General features: G+C 33.4%; 1 protein-coding gene across 1 annotated transcript in view; it reads right to left on the reverse strand.

Annotated features, from left to right (window-relative positions):
• RXFP1 (relaxin family peptide receptor 1) overlaps positions 1 to 20956 on the reverse strand; it is a 70500-nt gene that overhangs the window by 1473 nt on the left and 48071 nt on the right. Inside the window, exons 7-17 of the mRNA XM_017658707.3 lie at positions 20867 to 20938; positions 20711 to 20782; positions 20062 to 20136; positions 12748 to 12819; positions 10835 to 10906; positions 8626 to 8697; positions 6697 to 6768; positions 5791 to 5862; positions 3844 to 4073; positions 1796 to 2206; positions 876 to 1094 (exon numbers count right to left, since the gene is read on the reverse strand). Of these exons, the coding sequence (XP_017514196.3) occupies positions 876 to 1094; positions 1796 to 2206; positions 3844 to 4073; positions 5791 to 5862; positions 6697 to 6768; positions 8626 to 8697; positions 10835 to 10906; positions 12748 to 12819; positions 20062 to 20136; positions 20711 to 20782; positions 20867 to 20938 (1439 nt within the window). The remainder of the gene's footprint in view (positions 1 to 875; positions 1095 to 1795; positions 2207 to 3843; positions 4074 to 5790; positions 5863 to 6696; positions 6769 to 8625; positions 8698 to 10834; positions 10907 to 12747; positions 12820 to 20061; positions 20137 to 20710; positions 20783 to 20866; positions 20939 to 20956) is intronic.

Below are 20956 nucleotides of genomic sequence, written 5' to 3' on the forward strand. Positions count from 1 at the left end.
AATGTATCAAATTAGAAAATTTCCTCCCTTTATAAGGCAGAAAAATAATCCATTCTGTGTATTTAACACATTTATCCATTCATTCACTGATGGGCACTTGGGTCCCATCAGTGGGACCCGGTTTTATCTATTGTGGGCACAGGTTTTATCTATTGTGAATAATGCTTCTATGAACACAGGTATACAAATGTCTGTTCAAGCCCCTGCTTTCAGTTGTTTTGGGTACATACACAGGAGTGGAATGCTGAGTCATATGTTATTCTATATTTAATTTTTTGAGAAGCCATTTCATCGTTTCCTACAGTAGCTGGGCCATTTTACATTCCTACCAGTAATAAAGAGTTCCAATTTCTTTACATCCTCACAAATTCTTGTTATTTTTCTGCATTTTGTTATTGGCCATCCTAATGAGTGGTATGCACATTGTTTTTAAATATCAAAAGTGCTTTTTCTATCATCTCTTATATTCCGGGGTAATGTTCCATAAATTGCTGTATATTCCAGGAAGAAAAATGTCTTACATTCTGAAAGAAATGAAGTAATTTGATTTGATAGTCATTTTGACCTGTTTTCTTTTCTGGTCATTCCTTTGTGCTTAAACCTGGGATTGTCAGAATTTCAACCCATTAAGTGTAATTTATTTGAGTGTTTTTTTTCCTTTGTTCCAATAGTAATTGTGCTTTTAGGCATTTATGGAAAGAACTGAACAGCTACCTCCTAGTATACATTCTGTTGATAAACAGAGCCTGAAGTACATATAACTCTGATTTATAATTCTTGAAACAAGTGAGTGTTAAGGATTTTAATTTTTTTCTTAAAGGAATACTCGCAGAAACCGACTTATTATTTCTTTACAGAAAGAAAAAAAGGTGTACCTGGTATTTCTACCTGAAGCAGTGAAAGAAATTTCAGTACAAAGATGGGAATCCAGCATAATGCATCAGTAAATACAATAAAGAAAAACCGTTTTGCAAGGATCATCTCTTTTCTAACTTGATTCCGTATTTCAGTAGCTGTTATGGCGCTTTGATGAACGCTGTAAAACATACTTCCATAGGAAAAAACTATGATGATAAATGCCGCCAAATTAATACCTATTTAGAACACAAAGATTATTATTAATGTATATGAACATTCCCTCAAAACAAACATAGTCTTAGCTGTTATTATTAAGGAGAAGATACAAAGGCTATAAAGTGTTTTTTGTTTATAGGAATTACTAAAGTACACAAAAATCATGAATTTTTAAAAATTTAAAGTTCTGTTGAAGCATGAGGAATGATGAAATGTTTAAACTTAAAATGGCATATTAAAATGAGAGTGTAGTGATTCGGTGAATATCCTAAGCCTAGTAAATTAAACTTTCTAGAATTTATTTCATAATTCAATTAGTTTAAATTGTACTTTGATAATATTTTTTACAAGAGAAAACACTTGAATGTCTACTCCCAAGCCAAAGACTTGTGTGTGGTACTTTGAGTTTGTTAATATTATAAAGGCGAAGAGTTAAAAATGTATTTTGCTAATATGTTATTAGGGTGAAAGCATGAAATACAAATGTTCGGTGTCTTGTCTTTTATATGGTACATCATGTTGGAATTGATATGATAAAGTGGTGATTTAGGAAAAAAACCATCCCTTCAGGGGATTCTCAGAGAATCCACCCCTTATGCCAATGAGAAAAACTGGTTAGAAGATTTGAAATAAAAATTTATAAACATAAGGCATAATGTGATTCATATTGTGATGTGTTCTAACTTTTGAATGGAAAGGCTTATAATACTGAGTTTCTTACCAAGGAAAATTGTCACTGAATAAATCTGGGCTGCAAAACTTTCTGTATCTTCTGAATGGAGAGGGAAGCATACTCCATTGGTGCCATAGTAGTTTTTGAAAAATTCCTTATTGCTCAATGGAATTAAAGCCACTATAAGCCCAATAATCCAAATGAGAATCAGAGCTGTAATTGTTCTGCATTTTCCAGGTCTTAAACATCTGAAAGGATACACAATGCAGATATATTTTTCCAATGTCAGAAATGTTAAAAGTAATACTGATACTTCTGTGGACAGAATGGCCAAAGATCCCACAAGCTGACAATGAATACTCTCCATCCACAGCTGCGCGTGCTTGTTGTATTCTCCACGGAACTTTAGGTCAAAGGCTCCGATCACAAATAAATATATTCCCATTAGGCAGTCAGCACCTATAAGAATCAACAAATTTCACAGATTTAGAGAAATAAATGGGCAAAATGGAATTTCAATAAGCTGCAGTATTTTTCATATTAGCGAACAATAACCAACTTTCTTTTTTCTTGGGAAGAGGTCATTTTTATTCTAAAAGTTCATTTATGGTAAGGATCACTTCAACTCTCTTTGATAATTACTCTTAACAGAAACTTCCATAGCTAATTATGTGATTATTTCTCTGTTTTCCCCTAATATTCAGATCTGTGAGAGCAGGGGTCTTGTCTGTTTTGTTTTCCATTCTAGTTCCATCACCTAGAAATGCTGAATAAATGAATAAAAGGCAGTTATCCTGAGCATTTGATAGGGACCAAGATGGGGGTGTTATTATTTGGTTCACTTTTTCCACTAAAATCTCTCAGCTCAAGCTAAGGACATCATCCAAAAATCTCAGAGAAAGTAGCTCAAGTTTCTGGGATTGCTTAATGACTTGCGAATTTTGAGGTCTATAATTTAGAAGATAGGAATAATTATGATGCATACTGCAGGCAGTACGATTTTGGGGGGCTTGCATTAATTCCCCAAGAGCTGGCCTACCCTGTTCTCCCTGATTCTCTCATCTCAATTTCACCTTTTTCTCTGCATCCCCCAAAATCAGCTGTCAGTGTGACGTACTACTTGGTGTATTTGCTTTTTAAGCAAACATCACATCAGAAAGTAGGTGAAATATTTTTGACTGAGCAAGCATTCTACACACATTAACATTACATCACTGTATAAACTACAACTCTGAACCTAATTCTTAAAAATTGAAATTATATTCTGGCCTTCACCAGGGAAATTATGGTACTCAAAATTTTGTGTTTAACAATAGAAAGTAGCAATTACTGAGATCTGTTTCTTAGGTAGCTTGCAATGAAAAGACAATTAAATATTAGACTTTGAATGAGGGAGGACTAGCACACGGGACAGCAAGTGTGAAACCAAAACACCATCTAGATTGATGCTTGAGAGCATATAGATAAATTACATGGTATTTAATCACACTATAAACATTCTGAGGACTGGATTCTTATTTTTTTGTAGTCCTCATTTAACAAAACCTAACAAAACCTTGCAATCAAACTTCCAAAACTTAAAAAAAAAATGCTTAGTACCACCTAAAAATGTTTTCTTATTTAAGTATTTCAAATTACAAGTAAAAAAAATTTTAGTAGCTCAGAGACCACAAATATCTATTAAGTCGATATCTGTGAACTGGACACTAGAACAAAAAACTGAATATAGCTCTGTATGCAAATATATGACCATAAGAGGTTTCAATTTTAGTCATAGTAAATGTTTTTTAATTTATTTTATTACATGCTTTAATAACATATGCCTTCAGAGAAGAAAACTAATGAATGAAACTTTATGAGAAATTAATGAATGAGAACTTCATTAACTGTGCAAGGTAATTGAATTTTCTTGTTTTAAAACTTATTTTCTTATCACTAGAGTAATTCTATTTTTGTTGTGAATGTGGAAAAAACAACATATAAGCAAAAGAAAAAATGTAAAAATCTCATAATTCTACCACTCTGAAAACTTATTTTCAAAAGCAATGCTTTTACATATTTCAAAACTAATTCCTCTTCAAACAGGAAATACTCACAGCAGAGAGAAATGATTGACATGGCATGCAGCTTGTTCTCAGACCTGATGTAAGGTCGCATACAAATGACAAGGATGTTTCCAAAGCAAGTAATTGTGGATACAACCCAGACGAACACTCTCTGAAAAATGCTTGCCAAGAGATTCTCTATAGATGAGATTCCGTCAGTGTTTGGTTTACAGCTGCGAACATGTGGTGCATATCCACAGTATTGGAATTTCTTAAAATATCTGACATACAAAAAGAAGATAAGATAAAATTTTAAATTTAATTCAATGTCACTGCATTACTATTTATTTCATACATTTTCTCAGTAGAAACAATGTTTTAACATGAGGAATATAAAGCATTAGGGACAGTGAAGCTTTAAACAACTTTAATTCTCATTAACTTGACTTCACTGTAAAAGAACACGTCGTCAGGCAGCAAATAGGCATAGTGAATATACAATTGCTAGATATCTCTTCAAATACAAATAAACTGTTAAGATATGACTAAGAATTAATCCACCCAAGGAAACTGTTGTTGGGTTTTAGTGTTTAGTATGTGAATGCACTGTTACATAGTTCCTATTCCTGCAACCGCTCTTGTTTTTTTAACCTTTAGGGGAGGAGAGAGCTAAGTGCTTTCTTCCTTGTGCTTCCATGGCTTTTCTACTGTCAGAGTTATTATGTGACCAATAACTACTTGTTAACATGCTTTTCTCTCACACTAGATTTTGGTACATAATAAGGTGTTCAGCAAATACTTGTTGAGTGAATTCTGTCATCAATAGAGAGACCTCTCTTGTTGATAAAGATACCACTTGGATAATTAATTACTACAGTGTTACCATCAACACCAACACAATATTTGAGTATCTTCTTGGTATCAGGAATAAATTCTCACATCAACTCCGTGAGGTAGATATTAGACACCATAGGAGGAGATGAATCTTCAGTGGAGGCACATGACTTGCTAGGAGATTTTCTAATAAATGTAGGAATTGGGATTCAAATTAAGTCTTTTGCCTCTAAAGCCAGTACTCTGGCAAAAAAATAGAAATGAACTTTATACTATAAAGAGCTGTAGTATTACAAGATAAAAGGTTGACAATTACAGTATATGCCTTGTTTAACTTGTTGCCTGGATCACTAGATCTGCCATGGTTTCTACCCAATTCGAGTGTGTTCCTTGACTTGTTTCTTGGGTTTTAAGAGCTACACCATTTCCTTCCAATAAACTATTTTGCTTAACGGGCAGAATTTTCAGTTGTGTGCAACCAAGAAATGTTAATAATCATTTTTTTCTGAGGAATTACAGAAAAACAAAAACAATAAAATGTAAGCAAAATTATAGAGTGGTGGTGGCTGACATGAAATTTTCTTAATTATTGAGATAGCTCTAATATATGCCATAAGATTGCATTCAACTAAAGAAAATATTTCTAAAATGTTTGAATAAAAGGTTTTTCAAAGTTTACCATTTTATCCATACACACTTGTTCTAAGCATGCAAGGTGTTGGGGGCAATTTTTACTGAGGATGATTTCTCATTCCCATCCTCGATTCAGAGCAATTATTTATTTACAATTATTTCATGTTGCTTATATAAATTCCTACTTCTTCATTTGGTAGCACTTACCCCATGTGTACAAACTACTAGCTCATTAGGCAAACACCAGTATCTGTGAATGCTATCAGAGCCAAGAATTTAGAAGACTGAGTGGTTTTCCTTCACACTCATGTTCTCTGTCATTCAAAAAGCCTCCTTTGATTCTACCTAACTGTGGAAAACTAAAAATCACTCCACCCACTATCAATACTTTAAGAGCTAATTGTTGTATAGGCAAATTAGCCAGTATAAAAATGCTAATAATTGGTTGCAATGGGTATGGATGTATTGGCACAGACCGTGTAGAAGAAAAGATGAAAATCAAGGTGAAGAAAAAGAAAAACATCTACTTACATGTAAGAGAGATTCATAAGTGGTCTAAACATCCTTTGTTGGATATTTGAAATTTCAATTCCTTCTAGGCTGCTAAAAATATCAAAATAATATATGTTACACAGGATGTAATAAAATGAGTTTTTGTGAAGTACAATTTAATAAAATCATGCTAGTTAGCCGTTATTTTGAACCAAACATTCATACTCAGTCTGCCCCAGGTACTTCCTCAACTCCTTTTGATTGTATTATTTATACACATATATCTCCTCCATTTGATTTTTTGGATCTTCATAAATCATGGCACAATGCTTTGTGCATACTAAGTACTCAATAAATATTGATGAACAAATGACATTTTCTTTTAGACAATATTACAATACCAGAGAGTTTTACATTAAAACAATTTTTCTGATAATTTTAAGATAATACTTTTTTTCTAGTAAAATACCATTTTACTTAGGGAACACTTGAATGAATTGCAGTATATCTTTTAAAGTCAATTCTTACACTGTAACAGAATTTTTTTGTGTGTGATGCAAGTACTGATTTATATAATCTAGAATATTCCATTTTGAGATAAGGATTGGCTATAATAAATTTTTATATACCCTTGGAATGAATATGCATAGATGCCTTCAGAGGATCAAAGCAAACAATCCAATATAAGCTCCTGGTAATCACAAAAAAATATAAAATGATTTATCATCATCTAATTTTTAGTTTATAAATATGTTAGATAAAACTAATAACTTTGTTTATAGTCCATTGAGTCCAACTCACATATTTTTGTGGAGCTTACCTAATACCAGGGGCTAAAGTCTCTGATTTGAAAGATTCTATAAATCTTCTAGTATAGAATTTATTAACTATTAGCATATGAATAACAATTTCATCATAAAACTATCCCCATAGGTATATACTTACAGAGACTTGAGTTTGACAAGATAATCAAATTGGTTTGCTTGAATTTCCTGGATTGGGTTATAGGAAAGATTCCTGTTTTCAAAAAAGTAACAATAGGTCATTTCTAGATACTGCTTAAGCAAAGGCAGAGTATATCTGTTGATTTAGGGTACTTTTAAACATTAACCAAAAAAAGCATAGTAGTAAAACTTGTCTTACAGAGTTCACTGGATATTTAGGTGAATTAATGGAGTTAAAACACTTGTTCCAGTGTCTGGCTCTTAGTAAGCACTCTATAATTGTGTTATTGATAGAGACAATGTGAGCGTGAGGTGAAATTGTCAAGAAATGGCTCCCACCAGAGAACTGGTATGGTACCCAGAGAGCAACTATACCTGTTGCACATTTTGCTTAGGATCTCAGTCTAATGAAAAAAATCTCTTTTAGTCAAAACTTGAATTAATGGAATCACATTAAATACTTTTTACAATAAGTTTTATGTCAGAGAGTGCACATTGTACTAGTGATTTGTGAGGCATGAAGTGAAAAGTAAGAGGCCATAGCTAGGAACAAAGAGACACAGATCAGAGTGACAGTACAGCTGAATTTAAGGGGAAAAAGTTTCAGAATCTCTGTAAAACAACACCTTGAAGTGGAAATTATTGATTAAGGGGAGCTTCTCAGGGCAAGTTCTCCTTAGGAAATTCATTCTACATTAGGTCGTTGGTTAGGTGAGGGCTGGAGGGAGCTGCTGGGGTGGGGGGTGATTACAGAAAGAAGGAAAGAGGAAGAATGACAATGAAAAAGGAATATAAAGGAAATTAAGTGGACTCAACAGTTTAGGAATAGCAGGAAACTATCTTAATGTAACAAAGGCCAAATATGAAAAGCCCACAGCTAACATCATTCTCAATGGTGAAAGGCTGAAAGCTTTTCCTCTGAATTCAGTAACCAGACAAGGATGCCTGCTTTTGCTTCTATTCAACATAGTACTGGAAATCCTAGCTAGAATAATTAGGCAAGAAAAAGAAATAAAAGGCATCCAAATGGGAAAGGGAGAAGTAAACTTATCTCTGTTTACAGATACACATAATCTTATGTATAGAAAACCCTAAAGATTCCACACTTACACAAAAAGACTGTAAGAACTTATACACAAATTCAGCAGTTTCCAAATACAAAACCAGTACACAGAAGATGTGTTTCCATATACGAACAACAATTCAAAAAGCAAATTAGGAAAACAATTCCATTTACAATGGCATCAGAAGAATAAAATACTTAGGAATGAACTTAGCCAAGGAAGTAAAAAACTTGTACTTCAAAAACAAAATGCTGCTGAAAAAAAATTGAAGACACCGATAAATGGAAAGACATTCTGTGTATTTATGAATTGGGAAATTGAATATTGTTAAAATGTCAATAGAATACCAGTCTACAGATTCAGTGTAATCTCTATCAAGATCCCACTGATTTTTTTTTTGTAGAAATAGAAAAATCCATCCCAAAATTCATATGGAGTCTCAAGGGTGCTTGAATACTAAAATAATCTTGAAAAAGAATAAATTTGGAGGTCTCATACTTTCTGATTTTAAAACTTACTTCAAAGCTACAGTAATCAAAACTGTACTGGCATAAAGACAAATATCTAGACCAATGGAAAAGATAGAGACCCCAGGAATAAACCTTTGTATATATGGTCAAATGATTTCAACAAGGGTGCTATGACCATTCATTGGGAAAAGGATAGTCTTTTCAACAAATGGTGCTGAGAAAACCAGATAGATATCCACATGCAAAAGAATGAACTTAAACCCTTACCTTACACCATGGTAATGCCAGTTGAGCTGTACATTTAAAAATGGTTAAGATGGTAAATTTTGTTATATTTTTATCACACTTAAAAAATAAAAAATAAAGAAATGAAGTGACAAAATTTTTAAGTCTTACAATTGTGAGAGCTCCTTTAGATCCTTAAATACATTCGGTGAAAGATTTTCAATCTTATTACTTCCTAAATCCCTAAGGAAATAAATACAAACATGTCACATATCTTATTACTTTATTCACTGTTCTCTGATTAATTAGGAAATTATTATACAACTTTTAACAAAGCTATATTAATTATCAGAAGTCTAAAACGTTTTTTTAAAAAAGGAGTGTAATGGGAAAATATATTTTGTGTTATTTCATCACTCTCTCAGGGACAAATACTTGATGGGATTTAATCTGGTTCTAATAGATCCAATTTTCTAATTCAATGCATATATGCATAATGCCCCTTCATCGCTTCCCTTGCTTTCTTTCTTTTCATGTTAGAATAAGAATACCATCTGGAGTCTTATTTTTCACTTTTGCTTGGATTTATTATGATTATCAAATAGAATTGGATTATTTCAGTGCAAGTTTCTTTCACAGTTTATATACATCAGATCTCATCTACTCCTGGGGCAGGGGACTTTATATGTCTCCTCATGAATGCGTAGAGACTGGGTTTTCTGACATGATCTTTAAACTTAGTTTTAAGTATTTTGATGGCAGCGCCTCTTGTGGTAGCTTGGATGATGACAGCTCTCGTGAGAAAGGCCTCAGATTGTTCTAAACAAGGTAACATTTTGCTAGGTTTGAGTTCTCCAAAGTGATCAAGAGATGCTAAGAGAAAGCCCAGCCACTGTCCTTATCCATCTAACAAGCTTTCCTTCTTGTGCTTGTGGTGAACTCCTTATTCATCCTTCAAGATTCTGCTCTAATGTCACTCCTCTGTTCTCTCATATGCTCCTTGTGTACATTTGTATCATAGCTCCTATAACACATGTGGCATATATGGTATATATAACGTGATATCAGAACTGGTTATGGAATAAGCTGTTTATGTTCCACCAGTTCACTGCTGGTTACTGATACTCATGTAGAACCTGCACCTTACTGACACCATGAAGACCAGGATTTGGAGAAACTGCCTTCTGATACTCAGATAGTAGTTGCAAGTAGGATAAAGCAAGGGAAGTTATGGGTCCCTTGACTAACTTGTATTTTAATGGCTAGATAATACGTTTGGATAATATCTACACACATATCTCCCTACTAATGAGATTAAAATAATTTCTTCTGTGTTGATGATGTGGTTCAGTTGCTGGATACAGGAGCTGTTACAACAGATGCTTGGTTCTAATCTCTATTGAGATTCTCTTGCACTCTTTGAGAATGATTGGTACTGCCTACCAAAAAATGTTTTGGCCTAATGGTGAAGGAAAAAATGCTGAGGTTTCAATGGCTTGTTTACTGATGTTCTGGAATGGAATACAGTCTTGTTTCAGAGGAGTGTCATGATTGGTAGATGTAGTACCTCTACCTGTCACAGTGTGCAGGCAAGGTGTCCAGAGAAACATTCTAGTTATGTTCTTTATTTTTATGGAAAAGTTGTAATAAATCAATGTTCTGCCTCACTCATTGTCAAAACATCTAGACTGGTTCACACTCCAGATTCTTTCCAGAAAACACAAGATCAAACTAGTTGTTAACTAAAACTTCAGCAAAAACTCAACTGAGAAAATTAATACTAAAAAAGAAAATCCTGTGAAGGACATGTACTTCATCCAACCAGCTACTATTTGCTTGGACCATAAGTCTTTGGTTTATCAAGGAGTTATTTTAATGTCCTTCAGAATTGTGTCATTGATCTTAAAAAGAGGATGCTATTTGTAATGTTTATATTATAGGTTGGAATGTCATCTACAGATGTTTAATTTCTTTATGGATCTAGTATTATTCTTTGGTTTAAGGATCAGCAAAGTGGTGTCTTTTTACTTTATGGTCTCTGAATCCTAACTCATTAGGAAACTTAAAGACAAATGCACTGCATCTCTCTAGAGGTGAGATGGAGTGGTGTAGAATGTATTTTATTAATTTCCCCAGACTTTATCTTTCTCTATAGCTATGTTTTTTTTACTTCACTTTCCTCAAACATTTACCTTACATTTTTCTTGTATATATATTTTAGTAAGCTGTATGAGTTCCTTTATGCCTCAAAGTGTATAAAAATAGGACTAGGAGAAGAAGTAATAAATATTTCTTAAATATATAAAAACACAAATGTGTAACAAGTATGAACTAACACAGTAGAGAGAATATTCTTATCAATATGTTTAATTAAACTTACAATTCATCTAGTTTCTGGAGAGGTGCAAAAGTATTTTCATTTAGGTGCTTAATTTTGTTTTCTCTCATTACCCTGAAAGTAAAAAGAAAAATGTGTTGTAGCTTGAGATAATTGATAAATGAGTTATTGGAGAGATTAACAGCCCACAAAACAAAGACAATTATATACAGTGCATTTTCACATCAAGATATTTTGTCATTTGATAAGTTGCCCAATCTAACTTTAATCTTAGATTTCCCAAATCTTTTAATGAAGATAAAAATAACAAATATTATTCAATTTTAAAGAAGTAGGGGAGAATTCTGCAAGGGAAATAGTGAAATCCTCAGCTCTTGAGAATATAGCCTGAATATCATTTTAGAAAGGTGTTTTAGGGCCATCTCTTCAGGCTGATGGCATGTCTGTCTAATAAGTTATTTCCCACACAGTAGCGCTAATACACATTTGGGAGTCTAATCTAAGCTGGACCAATTCAGAAGATCTCTAGTTTGGGATGTTGAATCAGACTGTAACTCTTCACAGTTCATTTCTGTGCTGATCTCATTTGTTACAAGCTAGCATAAAGGACTAAGGCATAGAAAGGTTTAGAAGGGTTCTCAATTCGTGAAACATTTTGTGACATGCCTGGAACTTGGCCTTGTCCCATCGTGAGTATTTGTTTTCTCCCAATACTCCAGATCATTACCACCTCCTCCCAGGATCCCAGGACTAGAAAAGCAGAAGCACCTGCCAAGAGGACACTCACAAATGATTTCTTCATACAGAGCTTCTTTAAAAATGAATACAAGTAGAACAAAAAGAAAGTTATCTTTTTCGTCTATGTCCTTTAGGTGCAATATGTTTTTTTTGGAAATTAGTATGAACTCTGTTGCATGACTGATATAGAGCACCCTGTATCTGAAGACTGATGAAGTCGCTGCAGAAGAGTTCAAATATTTCAGTGAATTTGAACCTATCGTAGTGTAGGAGGGAGGGCATAACTGGAGAAAAATTATTGTTTTATCAGTGGTAGCTTTTGCATTGTCTGTACATGGGGCCCTCAGGCATTCTAACACATTTTTTGAACTTTTCCCATGTAACCTATAGTAAAAAAAATGAATTTTACATTGGGACATAGCATACACCCACACAAACCAAGATTTATGAAATAATACATTTAATTATCTGAATTGTACTCTGGTATTTTTATTCAATTCAATTCTATTCTATTTTATTGAAAAACTGCTAGTCAGGACATGCTATATTGTTTTCATCACCCATTTGTGAGTTTCAACCCACAGTTTGAAAAACACTTTTCTGGAAAAATAAATCTGTGAATGAATGAGGCAGTTGTTTTTTTTAGATTGAAGGAAGACTTCAGCATCCCTTACTTTCATGGACGAGACCAGGTGAATTTAAAATAGACCAGAGAGGAATAAGGAGAAATTATACTTAATAACAATCTCAGATTTATCCTGGTGTCCACAAGTGTTATATCTGCAGGGGTGTGAACATTCTGAAGGTTTTAAAAAAAATTTTGATTGTAATTGAATATTTTCCCACAATCTTTTCAGTAATAATACGCACAGGGCAAACAGTCTTATAATTAAGACTTTACTGTTTCTCAAACTGAGATCCAAAGACAGACTCTAGGTAGGCTATGGGAAATTCTTCCCGCTAAAATGGGTATAAAACAGGTTTCATATACCACAGGGCTATTGTATATTGTGAATCTGAGGTTACACTTGGTTTGAACTCCAATAATTTTGCCAATGTGTTTTGGTTTCAAAAAACTTAAAGTGGAGAGTGAACATTTGTCATAATTCCTATGAAGGTTTATGCTAACTTCTGTTCACATAAATGATTCATTTTGTTTGTAAAGAGATGTGAAGTTACTTCAACAAAGATAAAAACTTTACAAAATGGTTACTTACAAAACAGTTAAGTTACTGCAGGAAATAAAAGTCATATTTTTTAAATTATGGATATGGTTGCCTTCAAAGTCCCTGAAACAGAAATAAGATGTTAAAAATAAAATAAGATGATAAAGCAAATTTTAATCATAAACAAATAAATTTGTTAAGAATTATTTGCTTTCTAATAAAATACGTACTTGTCACATACTGTTTGTTTATTTCACTTAGATTTTTACCTGTGGCCTCTTACATTATATCTGAAATAATGTGTTTAATGTTTCTTTTTCTGTGTTAGTAGTAAACATGTTTTGAGTCACATCCGTATAATGTGTTCATATGGGTACATATGCTGAGATGTGATGAAAATAAGTCAAATTGAAAACCCATTTTGGTAACATATATTTAACAGTGATCTGTATTAAACATCTGACCAGTTACCAATGGCAGTCATCTAGGGGTTTGACCCTACTTGCCACAGCCTGCAGAAGATTCTAGTATTGCTGCAGAAGCTGTTACTGCCAAACCTATGCTAACCTCTACCTCCCTTGCCCAAACATTCTCTAGAAAAAATTCTCAATAGCCTTTCACCACTGACAAAGTCCTTGTCTGCTTCATTATATTGCCACATGTGCCAGTGCAGAGACACACAGGCCATCCTTGTCTCTCTACTCCAATTCAGAGAGCTGCATATACACTGTCCTTGAGCTCCCATGCTGTGTGATGCTCTCACTACTGGGAGTCTGGTCAGAGCAACAAAACTTGTCAAAAATTTATGATCTATTGTTTCATCTTCATGGTTATCATGGAGGTATTCTTTTACTGCTCATCTGCTATGGTTTCATTAGGTTTATGGTAGAAGCTTGTAGGCCAAAGAGTTAGATGGGGTTAGGGACATATTTTCCGATATGCTGGTCCTTAAATCTATTCAGTTTTTCCCAACACTTAGTTTACTGGTCACCAAATAACATAACAATTCCAGAATAATTACAACTAAAATAATATATGAGTTGAAGTGTGACACTGCTACTAAAATCTATAAGGGAAACATGGGCTGCATTAATAAAAGTGCCTATATTCTGCTGGGTAGGTTACATCTGGAATAGTCAGTTTTATTTTGGGCACTGCAATAAAAATAGAAGTGGACAAATCAAAGTATATCTGGAAGATCTGGAAGAACAGAATGTAAGGGGTCTAGAAATCAAGTTGACTGAAGAAAAGGGAGTATTCATAACAGAATATCAAAATTAGAGATATTTGAAGTCAGATTGTAAAAGATACCATAGGGGTTTTCTATATTGCATTAGATTGCAAAATTAGATTTACTGGACACAAAACATTTCAAATTTAGGCTCATAATCTATGGTGTCCAGAGAATAAGGTTTTTATCAATATAAGCATTTAGCAGAGGCAGTATACTGTAACAAAAATTTTGTAGACAGGATTTCTGTACTATATGGGATATTATATTATAATCTTAAGTCTTGATTCTAGATCACACTTCTAAAAAAATTCTATTATTCTATGAAACTGGAAAGTAAGCACTTAGAGTACTCTTTTTTTTTTTGGTCATTAGGTTTTGTCACGGCGTTGGTTTCTCATTAACGTATGTTATCAATGACAGACTGTTCATTCCCTTTTCTTATTTTTGTGCTGTTACCATGAATCTTCCACCAGGTGGTGATGCTCTTCTAAGCCTTACAAAATATCCTTAGCTGAGTTCTTGTAGCTACTTAGGTAATTTTTTTCCCCTTTTAAGCTAGCAAAAGTATCTGTTAGAAGTTGTTTATTAATTTGTAAAAATCAGTAAGAGGCACACATCACAGCATAAAATAGGGACTTTGGGTTACGTTTTCATTTCATATCATTTTGACTTTATTTTAACCTTTATTTGTGAATTTTCTTTGGCTTTCTTCCGAAAAATAAAGGTTTAGTTAGTTCCTGATATGCAGGGATCTGGTTCATGCAGGCATGTTAGCTTAGCCAGACAATTCTGCTCCTTGCTCCCTAGCTTAAGCTCGAAGGGAGCTGACTAGAGGTGTTTTTCTTAATGTCTAGCTAGAGTACATTTCCAACTTAATGAGCCCCCGAACTTCACCACTTTATTTTTCCCTTTATACATGGCAGAATTGGCTGAAAATGAAAATTTCGTTCTTTGATCTGAAGAACAGCAATAGCAAAACCAGAAGTACCAATAATTTTGCGTGTTCCTTCTTAACTTCCTTTCATGCCCTAGTGGCGTTCTAAACATGCAAATAAAATCCCCATAACCTCTACTTCCTCCCCTACCTTTTAATGATGTCTAGCTCCTGTTTCACAGAAAAAATTGAGGTGATGATGCAGGGAAAAGCCCTTAACTTTCTGCCCGACATCTATAAACTTACCTCTATATGCACCTGGTCTCCTTCTAGTCTCAGAGGAAGAGATGACCCTTCTCCTGCTTTAGGCTAATCCCTCCATCTGCTTTCTTGAGTTTGGTTTGTGTATGTGTATGTCCTAAAATATATGGTCAATTTTGGTGAATGTTCTTTGGGCATTCTTCACTTTCAGGTTTATATCTGTTAGAATTAAGTGTAGGTACGTACAACAGAGACCCAACCATAACAGCATAACTACATAAGGATTTTTCTTTTTCAAGAAAAAAAATCTAGAGTTAGGCAGTCCAGGGCTAGTATGGTAGTTGTACTAAGTTGTTGGAAACCTAAGGTTTTTCATATTCACCATTCACATGTCCTTGTCTTCATGGTCTGAGAGCCTGCTAATCCTTTTTTTTTTTTTTTTGAATAAGGCAAGAAAGGAAGGGTCTGCCTTTTTCCTTTAAGGACAGTTCCTAAAAGTTCCATGCTATAGTTCTTCCAACTCATTAGCTAAAGCTTAGTTACGTGGCTATACCAGGATGCAGGGAAATCTGGGAATGTAGAATTTTAGCTGGGCACACTGCTATTCCAAATAAATCAGTTCTATTATTGAGAAGGGACATTGCAGTTTCGAGTACATCAATTAGAGTTAACTCATTTATTATGTCAGTTAATTCTCCATCTCCCTTTTTGGTTTTACTTGATCTTTCATGGATTGAAAGAGGTGGATTATTATGTCTTACTGTTATGTATGTCTATTTATTCTTTTGTTTTGGTTGCTATATGAATCTATTTGCCAAAAATATAATGTAATCTTTTATTGGAAATTGTACACAATAGCATTTAAATGTCCTTAGTATTGTTTAGTGCAAACTGGCTAGCATTCTAACTACTTAAATAAAAACTACTTTTTGTTTTTGTTTGCATCTACATGGCAAATTTTTCTGACCAGTCTTTTAGTTTCAATCTTTCTTAATCATTTAGTAATAGTTGTATTTTTTTTGTAAATAGTGCTGAGTTAAGTTTTGCTGTGTAAGCCAATTTAAAATCTTTTTTCTTTTTAATAAGTAAATTAAGCCCATTTATGTCTGTTGATCTGACTTTAGTCTGCTACTTAAAAATATTATTACATTGTTTTATAGGTTAAAAAACTTTCAGTAGATGTGATTTTTAAAAAACTTTATTGCTTCTAACATTTAGAAAGATTTGTACATTTTATCGACTACATTTATAACTTTGCCCAACACAGTCTGTTTTCTCTTTCTTGGAGAATAGCAATATTTACTAATCCCCTGTTGTAAAAAATGATGAAATTATCTTCCTTTCTGTTCCTCTGTCTCTATCCCACAATATGATTTTGATCAACTATGTACTTTCTCAATGTTCAAGTTAAGAATATCACATCACATTTTGGTGGATTTGTTAGTTTTAAATGATGTCTCCTGACTCCTAGCTATTTTTCTTCACAGTTGTATGTTTTTTATTTATTCATTTTGAAGCAGCTTATTTAAAGTTATTACAAATTGACCCCTTAACCACTATGTGATATCTGTTTTAATCCCTAGTTATCGTCCTTGTTCTAAAGTCTATTTTTTAGTATCAACATATACTCTCCACCTTTTTTGAATTATTATTTTTTTATAATTTTGTGTTGCATTTCTAATTTTTGTTCTATGGTATATAATATTTCAATTTTCTCTGGTTTCCTTAAGCTTTTTTTCTAAATCTTTGGCTTTCAATAGTTTGACTATGACTTGTCTAGTTTTGTTTTTTCTACTTATGCTTGGTTTTTTTGAGGTTCTTAGATTATTGGTTTGTTGTGTTATAATAATTTTGGATAATACTTGCCCATTATCTCTTCAGATATTTCTGCTTTCCTGTTCTCCCTCTCTTCTTTTTCTGTAATTCTATACACATTTTGGAACAATTTATATTATCATCAACTTTTGGATTCTGTTCTGTCTTTATTTTACTTCCTTGTCTAATTTTTATTGAAATGGAAAGCTTTCTGTTGACCCATCTTCAAGGTCATTGATTCTCTCCTCAGCTGCATTCAGTCTGCCGCTAAGCCTGTTGAAGTAATTTTTCAGTCCTCTCTAATGGTTTCCATCTCTTTGTTGACGTTTTCCACGTATTCATGCATATTGTCCACCTTTTCCACTATATCATTTAACTTATTAAACATAAGTATTTTAATTTCCTTGTTTGGTAGTTGTAATATCTGAGATATCTCTGGGTCTGGCTCTGTTGATTGCTTTATAGTTTGACAATGATTTTTTTTTTCTCTTTTATGGATGGGGCTTTCTCAGCAATGTTGTCCTCTTGGCCCTCAAGCCCCAACCCTAGTGAGTACTTCCCACTGCTTTGTAGCAGTGCAGGATCCTGGGCTGAAGAGGCTTTTCTTCCCCTATCTTTGGAGCAGAGCATTTGCTTCTACCCCTGCTTTGGGATCAGTGGATGTATGCCTGGTCCCTGGCTGCAGGAGCTTCCTCTGTCCCTCTCCCAGTGGCTTACAGCTTTTGCTTTATAAGAGGAGGGTCTCGGAAAGAAGGTGGGGTTTTGTCCCCGTGCTCCACCAAGGAGGATTCTCTCTGATTTCTTTACCTATTCCTAATTTTTCTTGTGAGCTGGTGGAGGCCACAGGAAAGAAGCTTGTTAGGAATAGGTGACTCACCTGAGTATAGGGCTCCCAGTTAGCTTAACGTGGTACACTAACCTATGCTTAATCCTTACAAGTTTATTAAAATTCTAGCAGTTTTCTTTGTACTTGCTCTGTGACATCCAACTCTTCACCCTGTACTCTGCCAAAGGTGAAATACTGTATATGTCCCATCTGTCCTGGTCACTTGTTAGAATTCACTTGGTTGCTTTATGACTGTAGTTCTCTGATGAGCTTGAGAAAATCATGATTTTGTAGATTATAAAGTTCTTTCTCATGGGTAGAAAAGAGCAATGCTGTCTTTTGGCTTTCTATATCCTAAGCACAATATTGTTGGAATGAAATTGTAATGTATGTACTCTTCTGTATAATATATTATATGTATGCTTTTTTTTCAGAATTCATATTATGTTCTTGATGTTGAGCCATATTGATTGAAGTAGGGCTAGCTCATTTATTTTACAGTTGTGTGTGTGTTTATCACATTTATCTTTCAATTTTCTGTGTCTTCCAGTACCTTGCTCCATAATGTTTTCCATATTTTCAAATTCTTTATATAGCATCTTCTGCCCATATACAAACTTGCTTAGTCTCATCTCAAAATAGAAGTTGATCTTTTGTTCACCTTTGATTATTGCCTTCAGTTCATATGCTTATTTATTACTTACAGTTTTTCCTTCTTGAATTTCCCAAATTTTGTTGCTATATTTACAGCTTTGTTTAATTTTCTTGCTTCAAAAGAACTGTATTAAAGGTTTTAATATGCTGTCTGGCATGTCTTGCAAGCATGCTATCCTGGGATCTCCTAACTCTTTCATTTATGTGCACTTTTTAATAAATCAGAGTTAATTTTTTTTTTTGCCAACATATCTATCAGATGTTTTAGTTTATACTTTCCTAAATGAAAGTTCATGTGCAAGCTAGAGACACTATAATTATTTTAAAAGAAATGAATACTCATAAAGCAATAATTATTATTACTAGAATTAAAATTGGGACAATATTCACTATCAGGAATGCATATGGAATGAGTTGTTTTGTATAGCTAAAATTTAAAGATGATAATTTTAGTAAGACATTGTAAAAAGTCCACCTCTTCAGTAACAAATCTTAATCATTTACATTTTTATTTGAAATATATGTTTGTCTGCCTTCTTTTAAAAGCAAAGGAAAAGCTTCGTTATTGTATGTGCATAAGATCTCCCACATTTGCTTCTGGTTTCAGTGCATGATTTTTTAATTGCTAATTTACTTATGTAAATATTAGCCAATATTGCTTTTTTGCTAAGTTTGGATTATGAACATGTAATAACTGTTAATATATTCTAGACATTTAATTTAATTACAACAAAGGTTGTTATTGAACTTAATTTGCCTTTGTCTTGATGACTTTAATTGTCATCCATGTGGATACTGTCCCATCTGACCAAGACACCCCCTGGACTTGGTAATGATTCTTGAGATGTTTGTCTTTCCCTAAATGGTTTTAACTTGGTGCGTTTTGAATCACTGTTTGCTTTTTATAGCATTTCTCACTCCTGCTTTATTATCAGGTTAATAGTTTTCACTTCTCAGTAAAATCAATGCTTCTAACTCTGTGATTCTCCCTTACTTTTAAGTTGGCACTTCCAATCTGCTGTGAACTTAGAAATCAAATGATAAAACTTCGGAGACTTTCCTACAAAATAAGAGATGGAGCTTTCATATGCTACTGCATATGTAGTTTATTGACTGAAAATTTTAATAGTTATTTTGGCTATTTTCTTTCTTAATTTTTGCCTGTATTTTAAATGGACAAGTTTACTAAGTAATTGAGTTCTGAATTGGTAGAACAGATTCTGAATAGGTTATTACCACAAACAAAGCTACTGTATAAAAAACTCCATAGAACAGATTCTACTGTGATTAGACTTAAAAAATAAATTCTAAATATTATATTCTCATTATGTAGAATTTAGGAATGAAACTAAAGTGACTTAGATTTTCTGTATCAAACTGGTAGGTGGTAAGGTAGATCAGCGGGGGGAAGAAGGATATATTTTATAGATACCATGTCATTTCTTTTGTCTTCCTTCTTCCTGTTTCCAAAGTATTTTCTTTTCTTTTTTTTTTTTTGAGACTGTTGAGAGTATATTGGTGAGAGTTTAGAGGAGTTAATTTAGATAATGGGGATGCTTCATAAAAAAATCACCCTAAAGTAATTTGAAGAAATGTGGTATGATATTAACAACTTACAGTTTAAAAAACCTAATATTTAACATAAACTAGGCAAAACCAGAAAGTTAGTTGACTTCTTTAAGAAAAGATGCAGCAACTTACAGCCAGTGCAGCCTGGGCATGTGCTGACAAAGAGGTTTATCAGGCAAATGGGTGAGAACATTATCCATCAGCGCTCTGAAAATGAAAAGAAACATGTCACCTATTTCTGGTTCCTTTCTCATCTTGGTCACACACAATATTATCATTATTCTTATGAAACCATGGAGACCTATGAAATTGTATGTCTTTTCTGATTTTTTTCTGTAAGTCTTGTTATACTTAAGTGCTTGTTAGTAATAGAATTTGAAAAGGAGAGCCCTTGTATGCAGGAAGCTGCAATATTAGTAACTGAAAAAAGCCTGTGCTCTTCAGTAGTGAGTAGTGAAAACGATGCGGTTTTTAAATGAGTATTATTTTTCTTTACTAAGATTAATATAGGGTGGTAATGTGCTTAAGCATATTTCCATAAAATATGATAGGGATGCTGTATTCAGTTTTGATGGGCTGATATTCTAGAAGATAGAAGATCTTATAAAATTGTTGGAACTACAAAATAGCCTTAGAGGATATGATTTAGAGATGGTTTTTAGTTGAAAAGCCTTTGTGGGATCTTAACAATCCAAGTTTGATGCTGTTAAACTTAAAGCAGCAGTTTTTATTCATGCCCTTTCCTTCAATTGAAATATTAGCTTTAATTTTTAGTACTTACAAGAGAATAAGAGAATTTAGTCCATAAAACGTTAGTGGGGAAATTCGACTAAGGTGATTATCTTCAATTATCCTGCCAGCCAGAAGAAAAAAATGGATTCATTTATATGTTCTCAGAGTATAAAAGCAAACACTATAAAATGCCACATAAACATACAGCCATTCTAGCCTGTGGAGGTCTTCAAAAATGCCTGGCTTCAAGAAGGTTATTCTGTTATGACTGAGATACCTGAAAAAAAGAGAAATG

The sequence above is a fragment of the Manis javanica genome, chromosome 3 (assembly GCF_040802235.1).
Source record: "Manis javanica isolate MJ-LG chromosome 3, MJ_LKY, whole genome shotgun sequence".
NCBI lineage: Eukaryota > Metazoa > Chordata > Mammalia > Pholidota > Manidae > Manis > Manis javanica.